General features: G+C 39.5%; 1 protein-coding gene across 8 annotated transcripts in view; it reads right to left on the reverse strand.

Moving 5' to 3' along the window:
* CDK14 (cyclin dependent kinase 14) overlaps positions 1 to 21,096 on the reverse strand; it is a 338,379-nt gene that overhangs the window by 171,862 nt on the left and 145,421 nt on the right. For all 8 annotated transcript variants that reach the window (XR_010883503.1, XM_067291723.1, XM_013941578.2 and 5 more), the window contains one exon: positions 11,382 to 11,444. Coding sequence is in view for 7 of the 8 variants with exons in the window: in XM_067291723.1 (XP_067147824.1) it covers positions 11,382 to 11,444 (63 nt within the window). In the remaining variant the exon portion in view is untranslated. The remainder of the gene's footprint in view (positions 1 to 11,381; positions 11,445 to 21,096) is intronic.

Here is a 21,096-nt window from a genome sequence, read left to right on the forward strand (position 1 = left end):
AGTCAAGTGATTTTACATATTGTGCTAAGAAAAAAAAAATCACAACTAAACAGAATAAATGTTAGCTCTGAAAGCATGGCTTTGGAAACTAGAAGTTTTATTCCAAATTTCTCGATATGTTGTTCTGACTATTTCCACAAAAGTCAATTAACGCATTCACAAATACTATATCAATAACTTCCTCATTAGAGGATCATGAACAAGAAGGGGGAAAACATCCCTGAACTCTTTATGGGGCAAACTTTGCCAATTTTTTGTTGTTTTCTCATTTCCCTTCAACTTTGTTTTAATTTGGTAATATTAAATGTAGAAAAGACTTAAATGAAAATATGAACCTAATGCCTGGCAACAGAACATTGAACAACAAGAGGCCCTTTGGGACTGTTTGGAAAGAGTACAGCAAAACAGCCTCTCCATTTCTGACTCTTCCACAGTTCATAAAAGATCAACTAGGAAGAATTGTTTCTGATGCCTCAGGAACCACCTTTGCCTTCTCACAGTCAAGTGCCCTCAGCTGTCTTTGAGGAAAGCTGTCTCTGAGAAACCTCTCTGCTCCCCTCCAAGACTCTCTGCATTATCTTCATGAGGACAGAAATCCTTGACATGGAATTAATGTTAGATGAAGTACCATTACCTCTTATCCACATATCTGATCTGAAATCGGCCTACATATCATGGTCATACTCCGGTATTACTTGCTCCTTCCTCCAACTTGCTCAATTCTGATAGTAATGAAACCTCAGCCTGGTACTTCTGTGTGGTGTTTCTGACAGTGAACAAGCAACTGAACTACTGTTTCCTCCTAGGTCTGCTAGCGGTTCAGCTTTCCCCAGGCCACAGGACCACAGCCCTGTGTACTAGAGGATGACTCTAACAGGATTCAGTGGCAAACTCCATACTGGCTTCAGTGGGTTGGTTGTGAAGACAGAAGAAATTCACAGTTCTTGAGCTTCTGTTATTAATTTTAAAATTTGTATCATCATAAACAAGGCTATGTAATTGTCAAATAAACTGTAATAAATAAACTATTACATCATGTTGGGTATACAGTTTATAGCTTATTAGTAAGAACTGAGGTTTTGGCCATTTTGACACAGGTGGTGAGGTAATGAATGAATCATAAGATGACAAGAGTCATTGTGGTGAAAGTTGAAAGAGAGAAAACAGAAATGAGATTAGTCTATAGTAGTGAGGCTTTCAGCAATGCTTGATCTTGCATTAGGATGCTCAATATTCTTTTAATTTAGACAAAAAAGTCTGAATATTTGTTTTAGGCCTTGCTTATTTAATAGAGCCATGAGAAAACACATTTCCCCCCCCCCCCCACAATAGTTATGCAGCCTTCACTTTAATCAGAACAAAATATTCTAATAAAGAACACTCACTGCCACAGTGAGAAAAATGCACACAGGTCAAAGCTAATTTGGGGTTTATGGACTGTGATATTAAAAGAACATTAGCAGTTCTTAACACTTATGAGAGAAAACACTCAACGACACAAAAATGCTAGCACCTACAACAAATGAACATGGACTTTCAAGCCACATGAGCTACATGCAACATTTGACCAAATGCCTGTTTAAACCAATTAAACCTTCTGAGAGCCTTGCCAGCTGTCTGGATTATCAGCCTTGGTTCATGGTGTTTTTCCATGAGTCTGGGTTAGTGCACAACCTAGACCATTACATGCACTGTCAGTATATTTGACTCAACAGCTGCAGGATGGCTTGTGTGCAGCAGGATGCTTTGCTATCTTGTCAGCCTCCGAATGTCACACAGGATCCTGAGCTCTTCCTACTTAAATGAGCTCATCAAAGCCAAACACTGGCACAGGCCATGCAAAACACATCTGATGGGTGCGACTGGCAAGAGTTAATGCTTTCTGACTTAAGTTCAGACAACTCTGACTAGTCTACTGATAAAGGAGGGTGATCACGTGTAGAAGTGCTCAGATGACTTCACATCATTGCTCTCCATTACCAGAGAGGGTAAAGAAATTTTCTGGCAAAGGATGCTGGGGTAGGTGAAAAGCAGAAGGAAATTCACAACATGCCCAGAGAGATTCTCCAGAAAATGTACCTTTTCCATACCACTTCTGCTGAGGCATCAAGGACCCCAGTGACAATATGGATGCTGCCCAAGAGGAGAGACTAATGAGCCCTGTGAGCCCTGTATGGGTGTGTTCTAAGTGAGGAAACTTTCTTTCCTTGATGGCATAGAGGGATTTCTGAATGGTTTCCTGCATTTGAGCCCCTTTACCACACGTTTTATTGGGGGAATAAATGACCAGGCCCTAGATACATAAGTAGAAAACTACACAGAACCTTTTTTTCTATAGAAGATGCACAAAAGTCCAACTCTTGGCTCTGCTCTCTCCACAGCAAGAGCGCACAAATGGAGCTGAGCTAAGCTGGGCCATGAGTTCACATCAGTGGTTCAGAATAGAGCTGAAAGCAAGACTGGATTAACATGTCAGTTCCTTAACAAGCTCATATTGCTGTATTAGCACAGTTACTTTCAAAAAGTAACCACACAATACTGCACAAGCTTTAGCATCACTCATCACTGATAACCCAAATGTTCCCACTTCTAGTATGTAACAAAGCACACCAGTAGGGTATCACTTAATCATTTGAATTCCCTTGTGGGTATTCAGCATCAATTGGTATCATATTCAGTCTTAATAAGTCATCAAATCTAAAAATAGCAGTAAAAGAAACCTAATCCAGGACACCTCATGCTTGCAACAAATTTACCTCTCCTATCATCCAGAGGATATTACAGGCACCCTCAGCGAATGATTAGCTATTTACAAAGGCAAGAGGTAAGAAATCACACAGTACAATCATGCAGCTTTGGAAATATGCAAAACAGAATGCAATGCTCAGTTAGGTTTGGGTTTCCTAGGCAGTTTCAGAGTTTTAGATATGCCTGTTTTAAACCATTAACATAAAGAAAATCTACCTGGTAATACGTATTATCACAGAAGCAATGAGAAATGTCTCTGTGTGACTTCCGCTGGGTGTCAAAAGCTGATCAAGCACGATCTCTTACCACCATCAGTTTGCCATTCTTTTGCCCTCCTCATACCCAGGATAATACCCATTATATAAAATGCAACTTTTCACTTCTAACAGCGTCTTAGGGAAATACTGAAGTTTTTAGGTCAAAGCTTTGCAGACCTTCTTGCTTAAATAGTAAGAAGAAGAAACTTCAGGAACGAAGTGTTGACTTGACAAGAATTTGCATCCCTAGGAATAAAGGATCTTATCTGAATAAAAAATTATTAGCCATTTGAATCAGCATGAATTTTGTAATCATAATAAGCCTTACTTCAATAAAAGCTACTCCTATCTGATCTCCCCAGAACCAGTTGAGTTCTCTCAGAAAGAGAATTTTAAAAATACTCTTCTTAGAAAAGCATTTTTAGAGGCTGATAGCTTGCTCCTGCATTCCTTACCCCAGAGTTTTACCAAAGCCAATTTCAGACAGGAATGCATAACAATACACCCACTGGGAATGAAGACTATATAATTTCCAAAAAAAAGAAAGTCCTAAAACCACAAATTTTTACACTTACTGGTAGCAGAACTGCAAAGAAAAGAGAATGGAAAGTGTTAATCAGCTGACTTCTATTCTCTTGTATGTTCTTTTAATTATTTTCTCTCCCCTCTGGGTACTACTACAGTCATTTGCAATGAGGAAGGTGTGCTTAATTAACTGAGCGTAAAGACACTCCCTTATGATCAGTTACAGTCATCTGCTAATGTTCAAGAGGTGAAAGACTTTCAGATTCCTTTTGAATGGTAAAAGTAAAATCAATTCAATTCAATTCAAACTCCCCTTCTAACTTGCATCAGTTCACTCCCATGCTGAACTAGGTCAGAGTGACAACTGGTACCTCACCAATTTTAAAGACACTGGAAAAAGTGTTTTATTCATCCCTACACTATTTTCTTGGTTTTGCTGAACTGTATGGATCACACAGAAAATAAATTGCACACATCCACATGGGTATTTCAGTTAGGGGTTTGCACCTATTTGTCATTGTAGTAAATATAAAAGTGACATTCTTCTAGCATGAATTTGAACATGCTGATAAAGAATTCTGCATTTAATGTTCACAGTTGTGCATATTATCAAATCATTACTTTAAGTGACAAGACTGACAAAGTAGAGTGAAATGCTGATGCCATATTTAATGCCTGATAACTAAAAAGTCTAATTTAAATAATCAATTCTCAATGCCTTGTGTAAAAGACAACCTTAATTTGGCATAACATTATTCTGTCTGCTGTACACCTGCTTGTTCACTGAAAGAGGAATGAAAAACAGCAACTTCTCAACCACATTAAACAGCATCTCTTCCTGCTTAGCATATCTGTTGAAATATAATTTTTTTAATTCAACTCTACATCAGCAGCATCACTAATTTCAGTGAGTAGGAGAGATATTTCAAAAGCATGACGTTAGTTTGACTAGCTTCCAACTTAATGCTAAGTAATGGCCAATAAAATAAAAAGGACCACGACAGTACGTACTCACTTTAGAGTAAAAGTGTGTTTTTAGCTGAATTCCAACAAGTCAATATGGTAAGTGAAACAAAGCATATTCTCATCTGGATGCATGAAATCAAAATTCATCATAAACAGATATATTATCATGGTTTAATCATCCAGCTCCTGTGCATCTAAGTCTATGGCAGTCAATCTTTTGGTCAGACACCACTAGTCACACAGGCACTCAGGTGTCATTGCCTCAGCTTCTCCTGTATCATATAATCAGGTATTTGTCACCCAGGGGTGCAGGACAGGTCATGCGACTCAACACAGGTCTCCCATGAAGGGGGAAACAAGCCTTTTGTCCACATGATAGAAACTTATACAACCACAGGATGGGGAAGAAAACAGAAGCACAATGGGGAGGGCCTGGGGGATGGCTGAATTTTCTGTTAAGAGTAAGACTAGGCACCATTTAGGCAAAGAAAGTACCACTGGAAGTGTTTACAAAATCCTGGATGCATATGGATTGCTGCTGCCTGTCAGCCACCTGAACAGATTGCAACACACAACTTGTGCAATGGACAAGGGAAAGAAATATTCATCCTTCTCAATTGCCCAGCAGGGTTTTTTTCCAGAGTACATTAATAACACAACTGTAACATAAAAACCAAAATATTTTAATCATATTTTCCATATGTTATATTTTACTAATGAGCATACATTTTTATATATTACTAATAACCAATGGAGCTTCTGCTTAGCAAGAGACACTATGCAATGCTGTGATATTACCAAAGTTTCAGCAGCTGCCCTTCCAATGCAATAAGCCTCATGAGGATCAGATACAGGATTTAACTAACTCCTTCCATGTTCTAAGTGCTTCACTATCCTCAGTACTTCAGAATATTTTAAAGCAGTATTCAATTATAAACATTTATGTTTACAAAAGACATCAGATGACAGAAGAGACATCTAATGCTTTGACTCAGATTGGCATTCAATGACTAATTTGAAAATTAACAAATTTATTCATCTGTCAAGAATGGATACTACTTTAAAAACTGAAACCATTAGTTAAGGACAATGTTCACAATATAGCAATATATAGAGGAAAAAAAAGGGAATACTGCAAGTGATTAAGAGGCAGAATGACCCTGAGGTTTCTCATAACATCAGACACCATCAATTTATCCTGCATTTCGTCTTGTTTAGGAGGCCACTAATAAAACTTTGCTTTAATACATTCAATATATTTAGCATATCTGATTTGGGATTTTTGTTCATGAACAGTTTAATGTGCTAGTCATAGTTCAAAAATGCATCTCTTAAGGCTCTGGGCAGTTTTTAACTTATCGTACTGTTGACTGATCTCTCCTTGCACATTTACATACACAGAAGTGTTACAGCACCCCTCTATGTTTCAATAATTCCTATTTATTATTCTTCCATCCACTGCTACACATTTCTTTTCACCTATTTTTGTGTAAGTTTGAAGGCTGAAACTAGTTATATTTTTGCTGCAACTTGATTGTAATTTTATAGAGATTATGGTGCTGCCTAGGAAACTTAATACCAGAATTGCACACTGTGTTTAGCCACAGACCTGACATGTGACCTCAGCCAAGTCAGCTATTTTCCCCAACTCAGACCTTTTGCATAACAAAGATAAAATATATTTTTAAAGGTTGTGAAGGTAAGGTTTGTTTGTTTGGGTTTTTGTTTCAAAAAATAGCAGTACATTGTACCCGGAAGACTGCTGCATCTCACAGATTGTAGGAGCAAGGAAGGGATCAGAATTCGGCTGGGGTAAGAGTGGGAGTCGTGACAGCTCCTGCGAGAAAGCTGAATAATCCTGTTCCCTGCATGGAAAGGGCTACGCGAGGGGCATCTTCCTCCTTATTACTTTATGGCCTTGGGAAGAAAAGAGGCACCCAGAGAAGAGGAAATCAGAGCGACAATATTAGATGGAAAAAGAAAGAACAAACTAGAAGTTCCTTCTCCCTCTGGTCACAGTAGATGGTAGGAGCCTTCCAACTTGCCTGAAGGCAAGCTTTGGAGAGTGATTTGAGAAGACAGAGACAGTTTTTAGTTTTCTGCTTGACAACCCTGTTGTCACCCAGGCTGGTGTTGCACTAATTGAGATACTCTAGGACAGAGACAAGTGGTATTTTTATTTAGTCAAAGATGCTTTTTGAATTCAAATCAGCTTTCATTAATATATTTAGTTTTAAGATAGGAATGTAAACAAGTAGTACAGGCATGACGGATGCAAACCTGTGCTCCACTTGTTCTACCAATAATAGGAGTTGCAGAAAATGGACTCAGCTATGGAAAAAAAAAAAAACAACTCAGCAAAACAGAGAGATAATTTTACTTGCAGATAAAAAGAAAATGTGACTGGGAATGTAATAAGATGGAGTAAAAATACAGTTAAAATAGAGATATTATTTCAAAAGCTAAAAAAAGTTAAGAATACAGTTTTGGAAGTGTGATAGATTTTCACAGGACACCCTGAAATACTGAAAAAAAAAAAGGTACTGAAAAATTAAATTATGAGTTTACAAAACAAGAACCATTTACAGATAGCTGCAAACGAAGGCTCAGGAGAACCAAGAAGGTAAGTCAAATGGCTAGGAGATGTGGCCCTCTACCAGACAAAAAGAAGCACAAATCAGCAGGAATATCATCACGAAAGATCTCTGGCAGAGTTTGCTGCTGTGACCAGTAGTTTCTGCTGTAGGAAGCAATCCAGATGTTTCAAGCGGGAGTCGAAGAATCATAAATTATCTCTAAAGGCAGCAACAGCTGCAGGAGAGAAAGCTCACAGTACAGATTCCAATACTTTGGGCCAGGAGGAACAGCATAGGGATAGTCAGGAGTAAGTCCGGCACAGGATAGAGCAGGACCTGCAAGACCTGCACCTCAGCTTGCCACAGCCACATTTTGGAGCCTGGGAAGCTCCACATGGTATACGCTTACAAAACAGCTCCCAACTTAGTCTCTGTATAAGGCTGTAGCAGTAGATTCCACCAGAAGCAGAATTAGGTATAACATACATGTGGGGCCATACACTTAAGACTTACTGCTTGCCTTCAGTTATGGAAGAATTGAAAAAGACATCTTTAAAACCAGACACAAGAAAAAATGATGTTGTCCCTACTAAACAGAGACTTATTTATTTACCTTCTTCTCTCCTCATTCCCAATTATAATACTATACACAATATTTTAATATATAATTATAAATAAGGGTAGATATACAGGCTTGTTAATGACCAAAGCTGTATATTGTTTACTTGGAACTAACAGGGCTTGAATCTAGTTTTGAATCTAGAGCTTTGAATCTAGGGATTGGAACAGCTATGTTTCGCCATTTTCCTTCCAGCTAATAGGATGTTACAGGTACCTAAGCAGATGTATGTCACCAGGATTCTCAGTTTAACCTTCTCAGGATATGTATATTAAAAACAACATTAGATAACATCTCAGCCTCACATACAAATTCTTTGAAAGGTTTAAAGCCTGATGTTTTTCCTAAGACTTGGGTCTCTGCACAGGAAGTGGAAAATTCTGGTCATTACATGTGTATGCATACACACTGCTAAAAATGCTAAACCTAATACTTTAGGAAGCAATTTTTTTTGTTTACTTAAACACACTGTCCCAAGACTCTTACAACTGCAAATTGAGACAGTCCTCTTTATACTTTCACATACTGATAACATTCTGCTTACTCTTTATTTAAAACATGTAAGCAACAGTAAATAGCCTATCTGAAACCACAAAAAAGGCAATGACAAACACAACACCCAAGGGGACAGCAGTATGTGTGTCCATCAAAGCAATTTGGATTTTATTTTATTTACAATTCTTCTTCATCTAAAAGTAAGCTGGAGAGAACAGCATTGTCTTCAGCTTGTAAATAAGGAAATATAATTAGATTGAAGATGTCCCACAGAAACCAAACATAAGTAAATAATGGCCTTGCTTCTGCATTCCTATAAAGTACTCTTTTACAGGAGCTATTTGTACAATATGCTTTGGAAAGAGAAATGTGTGATTATGTGTTTTTGTATTTATAATAATTGGCAACAAGCCAGAAAGGAATATCCATCATTAGGCTGTAGTTTCCTCAGAACAAAATTAAAAGGCAGGGGACCTTTGTCACTGGGAGAGCCACAATGGCTTAATCCCACAGGTTAGCCCCAGAGAACCAGGACCGATTTATTCCTGCTGGAGTATAACCACTCAACTGGAAGTTTTTAAAATGGATTTGGGGATGTAGCCACATAACCAGTGATTCTAAATGCACACAGTCTACAATTCTGACTAAAACTGAAATTCCTGAAGGACATGTGACAATAAGGGGCTGGCAGGGAGAGAGCATGGCTAATTAACACGGCTCAGCTCAACCCTTAAAAATCAGCTGGAGCTCCAGAAAGACATCTCTGTCCAGAAGCTAGAACTAAAACAGGTGACAAAGCCTCAGAACCGCAATTACTTTTGCCAACAGATTTAGTACAGGACAACGAAACATTAAGATAGTATGTAGTAGCCATACATCTCCTCTGCAAGAAAAGAGGAACACAAACTTTTGTTTTTTCATGCTGGTGAAGGTCTGGGAGTTGTTAGCATATACTACTGTATACGCTATCCATGCCCTTCTCTCTGTACTTCCTGACCCCCCCACTGAAGAAAACGCTCTGTTTGGCTAAGCACATATTTTTCACTCATAGCTTGAGAACAGGTAAGTATTTCACTGACAACCTCAGACAGGCTGCTTCAGTTTGAGAATGGTGGGAGCTCAAAATAGCATGTTAGGTTTTAATAAAGATCACTGTAAATTAAGACTAGCCCTTGCTGCTGGCCTGCCAAGAAGTTCTGTTACACATATATAATCCACTTTCATTATTATTATTTAAGAAAAAAAATAATTTTAATTGTCCAATGGAATCACTCACGGCAGAAGGGCAACTTTGTCTGCTTCAACTAACCAATGTTTTCCTTCTTTTCCAGTTCCCTTTTTATTAATAATCCATCTGAGCTTCAAAAAAGCTTGAACTATCATTACATCAATACTCTAGCACACTTGGCTACTCAAAGAAACATTTCTAATGTGCCCAGAAACTTAAGTGTTGCTGAACACTGCTGCTAGATGATGAAGATAGCCACAGGAATACACGCAGCAAAATTTGAAAGGAAAATGCTGCTGTTGCAGTTCCCTCTACAATTCCACCACACAACATTCAACAGTGCCTGTAAAGCAGCTAGCCAGCTTAATAGCAAAGCTTTCCTACCAAGCTTTCCTTCTGCCTCTGTAATTACATGTGGTTTCTACAGTAAATCTGTTGTGGAAGCCAGTTAACTCAGGATTTAGGGGAGTAATGCATTAGCAAGCCCAGTTATCAATGTATAACTATCCTCCTCAAAGACAAGCTCACTGGGCCCCAATATGAACAAGAAAAAGTACAGTTATGTGAATTATGATGTCCTCTCAGTGGGGAAGAGTTACAGCTGCAATGACTATTGCACACTATATCTTAACTGACGCAGCACTGCAGCCTTGGAGTATTCTCACGTATGTGAAGTAGCATGAAGGGCTCTCAAAACTAAGCTTAGCTTATCCCAAACCTCAGAGAGGTGAAAGTAAAAGTTTTCACAGAGGGAAATGAAACATGGAGCCATTATTTCAAAAACTCACTCAGCCTATGAAACTCTACTTATAAAACTGAGCAGTGAAGAAAGCTCAAAAGGTTCAGGGACCAAACACTGCCTGAACCTCAGCTGCCTTCAGCCACGCACAGACTGAGCACTCGCAGTGGCACCATGAAGCAGGCGCCCTCCAGGCCCTGGGAGGAGACCCCCATTCCAGGAGGCGATTCACCCATCCCATTTTGACACCTACCTCTACTCTCTTTTTGATGTCATGACGAAGTCTAGATAACGGGGTAAAATGATCACCTATTACATAAAACTAAATTATTTCCTCTTTTTTTTTTAAAATCAGACAAGCCTTTTCAGTTTTCCAGGTAACAAAAGCTTATTTTTTCCATGAAATTCTCAATTTCTGTCTTCATGCAACTACATACTGGAATAAAATTCTCATCATGACAAGTGGAGATTTAAACACTTCCAAAGCAGAACAACACTGGGAACGGTGTCAAAGTGCAAGACAAGTGTAAAAAATATCATCTGGGTGGTCTATACACACAAGACACATTCTGCATGTCTGATTGGCTTCCATTTTATGCTAAAATAATTTGGCTGACTTCCCAGAAAGTAACTGGATCAAGTCTCTAACAATCAAATACTTTTCTATTAAATCCTGCTAATAATAAACCCCCTTTACTGCATAATGATTCTTAATATATACCTTAAAAAAATAATGTAAAAAATGAGATCTCTTTTGAAAATGCTTAATGAAAATAAGGGAGCAGAAAGATTAGGAAAGATTTTATATGCTGCCTCATATAAAAAAGCAGTACATTCAGCTAATAGAACTCATTATACTTCCCTCAAAGCCTGTGAACCTGCACTGATTTACCTCACTGAAGACCTCATGCTGACAGCCTAAAATATGTTCACTTAGGGGGTGTTAGGACACTAAATGTTTGAGGGGAGAGGAGGGGTTACCAACACTAAAACAGTATTTACTCATTTATTCTGGCTCAGAATCAGTTTGACACACTTCACAAGTTCTTTTGTAGGAATGCTCAAATATTTGTATCTTTAATTATTTTAAATAAAATTACTTCATATGCCAATCATTTTTCTTTTAGCTAATAATCAGACAAGTTCCAATGAAATCATTCACATGACTTTCTGTGCAAGTTAACTGTTACTGCACTTGTCCTGAATGTGCCCTCTTATTGACTCTTACCTTCACATTTTCTGGATGAAGCCCTCCAGGGTGTTTGTCCATGTACTGACATAAATCAGTGTGCTAAAAGAAAGTCAGATGGAAAAAATGTATTAATATCTGTATGATTACAACAGTAAATATCCTTCTACTTAGGAGTGGACAGAACTAATGGAAGATAAGGAGATTTTTCCACACACACACACAAACATGTGCCTTTAGGCTCCATTTTATTTAACAACCTCTGTAATTTGACTGATATGAATATTCACCAAATATAAATTGCATTTGTTTCTAATGTCCTGCACAAGGTAAAATTATTTGAATTTCAGTAACATTTTGTAACTTTAAGAACTGTATCACCATCAATACCATACAGGTAATGCCTGGGAGAAATAGAAGGAAAATAAAGAAGAACCTCAAATACTACCCATATTATTCACATTAAGACATTGGCTTCTAATTATAATTTTTATGGTGAGTCTAGATTATGATGGCTTAATGGTTTAGAAAATAAATCTCAAAGACACTGTATATCAGAGTACTGAATAATAGTTTTCAGCTCAGAAACAAGCATGTATTATGCATGTGTACTGCTATTAATTACAGATACTTTAGAAAATGGCCTCATTGAAGACTCAAAAATTTAAATCAGTTTTCACTTCACAGTTGAATATATTCTCTGAAACTATACCATAAAATCTCTTCATAAAATGAGTAGACTTGCAATGTATAGATTAATCTTAATATCATAATAAATATTTTAATAAGTATTTTATTTATTTATTTATTTTACTATGGAAGCACTATTTTCTCAGAATTTTTCTCTCTCACTTCTTCAGTTTCCTACCAAGCAGGAACACACTTCCACTGAAGTCACATTTTGCTTCTCTGATCTGACTGCACAACTCAGCTTCTGCAATTACATTCAGAATAAACTAAGCAAAATTATTCACTGCAATAACCATCAAAAACTATGACTGATTCTGTCCTCCACATCTGGTTTCAGAAAACATCTGGTAAAAATCAGCCAGCATTCCTTGAAAAGCCACTTGGCAATACATGCCTCACATACAGAACAGACCAACTAATTATAGGCAGTATTCAAGGTGAGAGGTTTGGACAAAAGCTTCCTCTGAAATACCAGAAGAGTTTACCTGTGCAATGTTTTCAAGTCCAGGAACCATCCTTCAGCAAATCTGTTGCAGAATTATCATATGGATACATATCAAACTTTACATCCACTAAGATTAAAATTAGGGCTAACCACAAATGGTCTATATCAGCTATCCTCTATTCTTTTGAAGCTAATGATGAAAATACACCGTGCATGCGGAATTAACATTGCAATGATATAAGATGCACTAGTTGATTAGGCTGTGCACCAGCACACTTTTTTCCAGAAATTCTTACATGGCTTCAAAAGAGCAAGTGTCTTGACTACGGGAAATTGCTTGGGTCCCAAAATGAAGTTTGTTAATATCACAAGGGCAGGGGGCACACTCAGACACACTGCACTAAAGTACAACAACACAGTTTCTTCCTAAACACAAGCTACAGTAATATATCAATTTATTGTTAATGCATCACTGAATGCACTTACAAAGAAAATGAAAAAATATAAAATATACCTCATCTACCAGTGAATATTTACTGTCACTGAATTATTTTAAGTGCATTTTGCATAAATCCATATTTAGATTAAAGGTCTGTTTTCAGTTTTAAAAAATCTATTAGCCATTTCAGTTGTTATTTCTCTTCCATTCTCCTAGTCAGTTGTTTGGGACTATATCAGTGAGCCATACCAAGAATGGGCCAGGCATCTTTCGGTATTCATCACCACATTACCCAACTCTGTTTCAGTTTTACAGTATCAACACCAAGGAAACATTATCGATCACAGTCATCTGTTAACCCTGTCATTTGTTTTGAAAAATTAACAGCTCTTGAGTACTAACCCAAGCACAAAAGTCTAACGCCTCTGGCAGAATATCACCTGAAACATCATCACTACAGGTGATGTCTGTCTTCATAGCTGGCATCAAATAAGGCATTTGGGGAGCTTCCACCCTGTTTCAATATGTGCTCTCTTATTGCAGAGAAATGACAGCCTGGAGGAATAACACGTTCTCTTAACTTCAATACAAATTTTTAAATAGAGGTAGCATCTGCAGTGTTTGGGAGAAGTTTAAAAAAGCATGAGCTACTGCTTTGGAAACACAGGCAGGGTGAAAAGGGCAGCTCTGTATCATTCGTATCTCACAGACGCAGAGACGCCTGCCAATCCACCCACAGCACTGAACACGCTCGCTTATGCAGGCTAGCTGAAGAAGGAGGATTATAATTTCCCTGCAGTTCAGTCTTTGCAGGTAACAAGTAACCTGACAGGTGCAAACTTACAGCCTCCTTCAATTTCTACTGATTTCTAAAATTTGCAAACAAGTCAGCCAGCAAAAAAAAGACTAGAGGAAGACACACCCAATGTGACTTCGAAAGGTCCCATGACTGTGACCTCCCAGCACCCCAGCTGCTCCCTAGCCACATGGTTTTAGTCACCAAAAGCATTCTAAGAGCATCCTCTTCAGAGTCACATCACTAGTCGGCTTTCTATTTCCATTTGTAGCCAAGTGTGAGGACAATCCCATTTTCTCCTATTTATATCTCAGTTTCTATTTGGATGCATTTTTTTTGGGTATGAATATCAACTATGATCATTTTGTGTTACGTGTCATTCACTACTTCAACTACATTCAACTACTTCTTCTTAACGCAAGGCCCAGAAGATCTGGTAGCCGAGTATAAACCTCTGTGTCAGTACTTCTTTCCTTCACATAATCACAGAATGATCGAGGTTGGAAGGGACCTCTGGAGATCATCTAGTCCAACCCCCCTCCTCAAGCAGGGTCACCTAGAGCACGTTGCACAGGATTGCATCCAGGCGCGTTTTGAATATCTCCAGAGAAGGAGACTCCACAACCTCTCTGGGCAACCTCTTCCAGTGCTCTGTCACCCTCACAGTGAAGAAGTTTTTCCTCATGTTCAGATGGAACTGCCAGTGTTTCAGTTTGTGCCCATTGCCTCGCGTCCTGTCGCTGGGCACCACTGAAAAGAGTCTGGCTCCATCCTCTCGACACCCTCCCTTCAGATACTTGTACACATTGATAAGATCTCCTCTCAGCCTTCTCTTCTCCAGGCTGAAGAGTCCCAGCTCTCTCAGCCTTTCCTCATAAGAGAGATGCTCCAGTCCCCTAATCACCTTTGTAGCCCTTCGCTGGACTTGCTCCAGTAGTGCCACATCCCTCTTGTACTGGGGAGCCCAGAACTGGATGCAGTACTCCAGATGGGGCCTCACCAGGGCTGAGCAGAGGGTGAGAATCGCCTCCCTCGACCTGCTGGCAACACTCTTCCTGATGCACCCCAGGATACCATTGGCCTTCTTGGCCACAAGGGCACATTGCTGCCTCATGCTTAACTTGGTGTCCACCAGCACTCCCAGGTCCTTCTCCGCAGAGCTGCTTTCCAGCAGGTCAACCCCCAACCTGTACTGGTGCCTGGGGTTATTCCTCCCTAGGTGCAGGACCCTGCACTTGCCTTTGTTGAACTTCATGAGGTTCCTCTCCGCCCACCTCTCCAGCCTGTCCAGGTCTCTCTGAATGGCAGCACAGCCCTCTGGTGTATCAGCCACTCCTCCCAGTTTTGTATCATCGGCAAACTTGCTGAGGGTGCACTCTGTCCCTTCATCCAGGTCATGGATGAAGAAGTTGAACAAGACTGGACTCAGCACTGACCCCTGGGGGACACCGCTAGCTACAGGCCTCCAACTAGACTCTGTGCCACTGATCACAACTCTCTGAGCTCTGCCATTCAGCCAGTTCTCAATCCACCTCACTGTCCACTCATCCAGCCCACACTTCCTGAGCTTGCCTATGAGGATGTTATGGGAGACAGTGTCAAAAGCCTTGCTGAAGTCAAGGTAGACAACATCCACTGCTCTCCCCTCATCTACCCAGCCAGTCATTCCATCAGAGAAGGCTATCAGATTGGTTAGGCATGATTTCCCCTTGGTGAAGCCATGCTGACTACTCCTGATCACCTTCTTGTCCTCCACATGCTTGGAGATGGCTTCCAGGATGAGCTGCTCCATCACCTTTCCAGGGATGGAGGTGAGGCTGACTGGCCTGTAGTTCCCTGGGTCCTCCTTCTCGCCCTTTTTGAAGACTGGGATGACACTGGCTTTCTTCCAGTCCTCAGGCACCTCTCCTGTTCTCCATGACCTTTCAAAGATGATGGGGAGTTGGCTAGCAATAACATCCACCAGCTCCCTCAGCACTCGTGGGTGCATCCCATTGGGGCCCATGGATCTGTGAGTGTCAAGTTTGCCTAAATGATCTCTAACCCGATCCTCCTTGACCAAGGGAAAGTCTTCTTTTCTCCAGACTTCCTCTCTTGCCTCCAGGGTCTGGGATTCCTGAGGGCAAAAACTGATTCAAAAATTGATTGGCTGCATCTACATAAAATTTCCTGTGAGCAGCAATTTCTACTGTCATTAGGAATCCTGGAAACCTAGCAAAGTTAATAGTGCAGCCGTCTTTTCATATCTCCTTTTTCCCTCACACACACACATCAGATACACCAAAACCACTACTAACTCTTCATTCAGATAGGAAACAGAAACACAACATCTTTTCTGCTCAAATCTTTCAAGAGCTTTCCATCATAAAACTGTAAGAGTCCTTCTCATAAAAGCAGCTAATCACTATGGTATCAACTGGGAAAGCAACTTACAAAATTATAGTAGTATATTGTTCCTCACTTTAAAAAAAGGAGGTGGAGTGAAAGCAAAGGCATAGTCACAGCTGCTGTTCTGTTCCCAAGGCAGGGGCTCAAAGCACACTGAATTAAATACAAGTATAGCCAGGAAAGCTGACAGCACTGCAGAGACAGCTATTTCTATGAGAAGGCAATGTACTTTCCCAAGTGGAACAGTGGCTCCAGATACAGCATTACATACTCTGACACTGGGCTCTTTGCTGTAGTTAGCACCTTAGACCTAATGAAATATATCCCATAGGGAAAACTCAAGATACAATTATGTATTGCTAATAACATAAAACTATGCTGAAGCAAGGTAGTAACAGACAAGAAACAAGCCAACCAACAAACCTCTTACAGTCAACTTGCCACTAGCTCAGAGGGTGAGGACACCTCACAGGGAAACTGGAAACACAGTGCAGAGACTCCCAAGTAATTGCAAATATCTGTCACACACATGCTGATCCCAGGTGGATCCAGCTTGACTGATTCTGCTTAGATCTAGCTTTGTAACAACTGTGTAACACACTGTTAATCCCCAACCCAGAAAAATCACCACAAATAATTCAGTGCTGACCAAATACTGTATTTTAGCATACGTTCAAAATCACATTTATTCTTGCTCTGAAAACCCCACCAATTTACCCAGGGTATAGCTACACTGTTAAGCTTCCACTGTGAAGAACTCCAAAGTAAGGAAACTCCAGAACTAAGAATGTTCATCTAACCTTTAATTTATTCACCCCCAAACGTGCACTATGATAACTTTTTTAATGTGTACTGCGATCATATACTTTTTTTCCCTCACAAGATGAGACATACATACTGAACAGAATAGGAAGTACATGATTACAGAACAGCTGTGCTACTTTCCCCCCACACACACACACAGCTTGCAGTCTCCATCTTATTTACTACTTTGAAGGCAGAATTATTAATCTCACCGGCTTTCCTGCACTGCTTATTCACAGTATTAACATGCTTCACAAACATAAATAAATTTCATAGCAATTAAGAGGAAATGTGGCCCTTTATCAGATAGCGAAGCGAAGCAAAGAAAAAAGTCTAATCCCACTGATTTGGGGATCTCAATTTAAAGCATTTTGGTTTTGACTTTTCAGAGTATTTGGTATTATTTTGCCTCCTCTGTGTTTTCACTGACTTCAGTTACACCTGTGAGTGTATAACGCTTTCACAAGGGAGACTGATAAACTCATGCTGAATAGCAAAAATAAGGAATGAATAGTAGTATTTAAATTGTGATGCTGGTGATTTCTGTACACAAACTCTGTGGCAGGGATAGAATCTAGTTCTCTAAAGCAGTATTACCTGCCTTATCATGAAACCATACTTTGAATCCAAAGAAAGGCACCCTAGTTTCTACATTCACAACAAATAAGAAAAGTTCAACAAACACCACATGCCTTCACTACACAGTCATCTGCAGATTTGCACAGGAGGCTCTTCCACAAGAATGGCAAATTAAGATTGCCTAAACAATCTTAATCGCAGCATCTCTTAATTTTAAAAACTTGACTTTACCATCTCACTAACACAAGAATATTTTGGACAAAATCTGTTATGCTTTTGTAAGAACAACTTGATCTCTTCTCCCACTGCTGCCTCCCTCAGAAGCAAGTTCAGTTGCTCAGTGGATGCAATCTACAGCATTAGAAGCTGTGAAAGATCGCAGCCAAGTCAAAGGAGACATGAAGTCTTCAAAGACATAGATCTTAAGTACAAACAACGAATTTGTTAACGGGAGAAAAAATAGTGCCACCCTGTGTGGCACGAATATTTGCAATAAGGGCCCTCTAGCTACAGATTTAAGATATCTTGGCAATTTTGTCTGAAATTAAAAATAAATAAAGGCAACCCGAGGCAGACATTGGCACCTTATTCCTTCAAATACTTGTATTTTACTAAATCATGCCAGAAGATCATTGCTCCAGGGCTGTGATGTGAATTCAAGGTTCTGGTACATAGCTACACATCCTTGGGAAGGCTCTGTCATGCCTTTTTGCTACCTTCTCTCAGTAAATTAAAACACAAAACCTTTCCTCAGTGCGCATCCCAAGTAAGTAGACCTCCATTAGGAAATGCCTGCAAGTGTCTTGACCCTTCTTGGGATGGATGGCAGGAGTCCTGGTTAGAACAGACACTGCAGAGTATCTCCTAGGACAGGGAAGGGAAAACTCATGCTCAGATATGCTAGTTCCACCCTTCTCTTCTTTCCAAACTATACACAGAAGCACATCAGGCAATTCCCATTTGATCCACTCAAACTTCAATGATTGTCAAGCAGTTTTCTCCCTATGATGGAGGCAAGTATCTCAAATCATGAGATCAGAATCTAAATAAAAAACAACAAAATTATAGAAGGATTGAGCAAAAAGCAAGCTTGGCTGAAGGAACAGGAAAAGAACACAGTGCTAAAAAACAAACAGAAAACCCACACTTCCGTAGACTCTCTCTGTTATGTTTGTCACTCAGTCCCCCCTCCCCATCAACTACCATGACAATACCGCAAAAAGTTTCGGTTACTTCACGTGAACAACCTGAAGACATAAAGGGAAGAAACAGGGTTTGGCTTGCAATGTGTGGCAGAGCAGAAGTCCCAAGTACCAAGAAATACCAAGGAAAATTCTGTTCAGTAAGACTCTGGCTTATGTTTGTAGACACACACATGTATATATTTGTGAGCATACTGTGTATAAGCATCTGCTGAAGGGAAAAGAAAGCAGGCTGATATTTATCCAGCTGAACAAAGTTTATATAAACTGCATTCTACGAGAGAGAGACAGAGAGAGAGAATGTAAATTAAAGAGGAAAAAAAGACAGATGCTGAAGATGAAGACTCCTCCCTTCTCCCCTTGAAGAAAGAATTCTAATTATGAATAGATGAGTAAACCACAAGCTACATATGTCCTCAGACACGCTTTGTGCTTCACTTTAAATTCAAATATTTTTGCTCAACTATCCTGCGCAGGAATCAGAGACTCTACCACAAACATGAACACGTCCGCACAAAGGGCAGGAAGTCTCCTTTTAAAGGCACAGCCAACGACATGAAACCAGCTCTACCTCCCCAGCCCCTTTCCATAATAATTATGTGACTGTCATTCTCTTCTAATTAAATTAGTCATTTCTACTTCCCAAGCAATAGAGTCTCTCTCCCTCCTCTTCCTCAGTCATGATAAATCTACATGTGACTTAGCTGTCCCATAATTCTGCCTAATTGGTTTCAGCTGTCATTTTTGAAGCTGAAATGCATGGAGAGCCTGGGGCTTGTGAATGGAGCAGGAAGCACTTCCAACCACATTGCCATCATGTCAAACCAGCAATGTGAAAGAACCCTTCCATTAAAACAAAAACTGTACTATTTGGCTTCTGGCAATGACAGCATGCAGCAGACAGATTGTATTGTTTCACAGAGGCAGCAAGACGGTTGCAAGCCATTCCTTCCTGTTAAAAAGAGAGCACGCATTATTTATGCCCTAGCAGTTCTACTGACTAAAATACTTTCCCTTTTGTCACTAACAAGTTCTTAAACTGATAATACAATTTACCAATAAAAGCACAGGCAGTAGTAACATTTGAAGTGATAGGAGAACAAAGAATAGTTAATTCTATTTAACTGGAATCTAGCCTTTAACCTAGGGGTTCTGCAGATTACTATAAAACAGTTTAAACAACATTTGATGGTTTTGGTGCTTTCAAAAGTGTCATCGGCTTTCATTTGTAAGCGTTTCTATGGCTTTCTATAATTCAAAGTTATTTGCAAAAGGAAGGTGTTAGCCATGCTAACAAAAAAAATTCCTACAAGTGATTTCTGAGCGATACCTAAGCAACTTTCAGAAAAAGAGCAGAAGGCAACAGCAGCAGCTGGGCTGAGCAGCAGGGGAAAGATAGATATTAGGGATTCAAGAAAAAAAAAATACGCAAGACACCTTTAATGAAAACAATTTTACTAACAGATGTTTCTAGTGACTTGGAATTCTCACACACTGTCAACAAAGACAAATTTACTTCAAAACACATGAACAATACTATGTAGAAAAGGAGGTGTGGGGCGGGGGGGAGAAGTACGTAATATATACAAAAACCTACCTGGAAATTCCAGAGAGAAAACTGAATGCATAGTTGTCTGAATTTTGGTTGGTCTTACACAATATATCTTTAGTTATTGACATAAAGTCTCCTTTAATTGCAAAGAGAACAATCTAGTTTGTAATTTAGACCGATAAAACCCACCACTGTGGAAAGAATTATTGTTTTCTAAAGGGTTCAGTTGTCAATTTATCCTCTTCTTTATTCCCTGGCCACCTTAATAACTGTATCAGCCTTCTTTTCTTAGTAAATCATACTAAAGAGACAGTAAACAATTAATTTGGTAAGATTATTTTAATAAAAGAATCGCACCTCATAGACCACTAATTTCTGTATGGCACACTTAAAATCTAGCAGTAGAACATCAGCTTGTGTAAGCTGTGAAGGGCCTGTATTTCCTAAAGTCAAAAGGGTTATGACAATTTTTACAAGCTGAGCAACTTGTAATTCATGTGCACACATGTATGTGCATGTGAACTTTAATTTGCAAAATCATAAGGTTTCCATAGCACTGAGCATATCTCCATATATTAAAAAAAAAAAAAAGCTTAACATTTCTAAGATACAAAAATCTCCTTTATAGCATGGCAGATGCCCCTAAGCTGCTTGTGACTGAACTCAGTCCAGAAGCACGTAACCAGAATACCCCCAGCCGGAGAGGCCCGCAAGCCACGTGCAGCCACAGCGCTGTGAGTACCCATGCTAAGGCTGCACAGGGCAGCCCTTTGACACCCCAGATATACCAACACAAGCTGAAGTAGCACGGGAATCTTTACTATGGTGGTGTGTTGTGCTACAAAGACAATCTCATCTT

This window comes from Apteryx mantelli, chromosome 2, assembly GCF_036417845.1.
Source record: "Apteryx mantelli isolate bAptMan1 chromosome 2, bAptMan1.hap1, whole genome shotgun sequence".
In the NCBI taxonomy this organism is placed as follows: Eukaryota; Metazoa; Chordata; class Aves; order Apterygiformes; family Apterygidae; genus Apteryx; species Apteryx mantelli.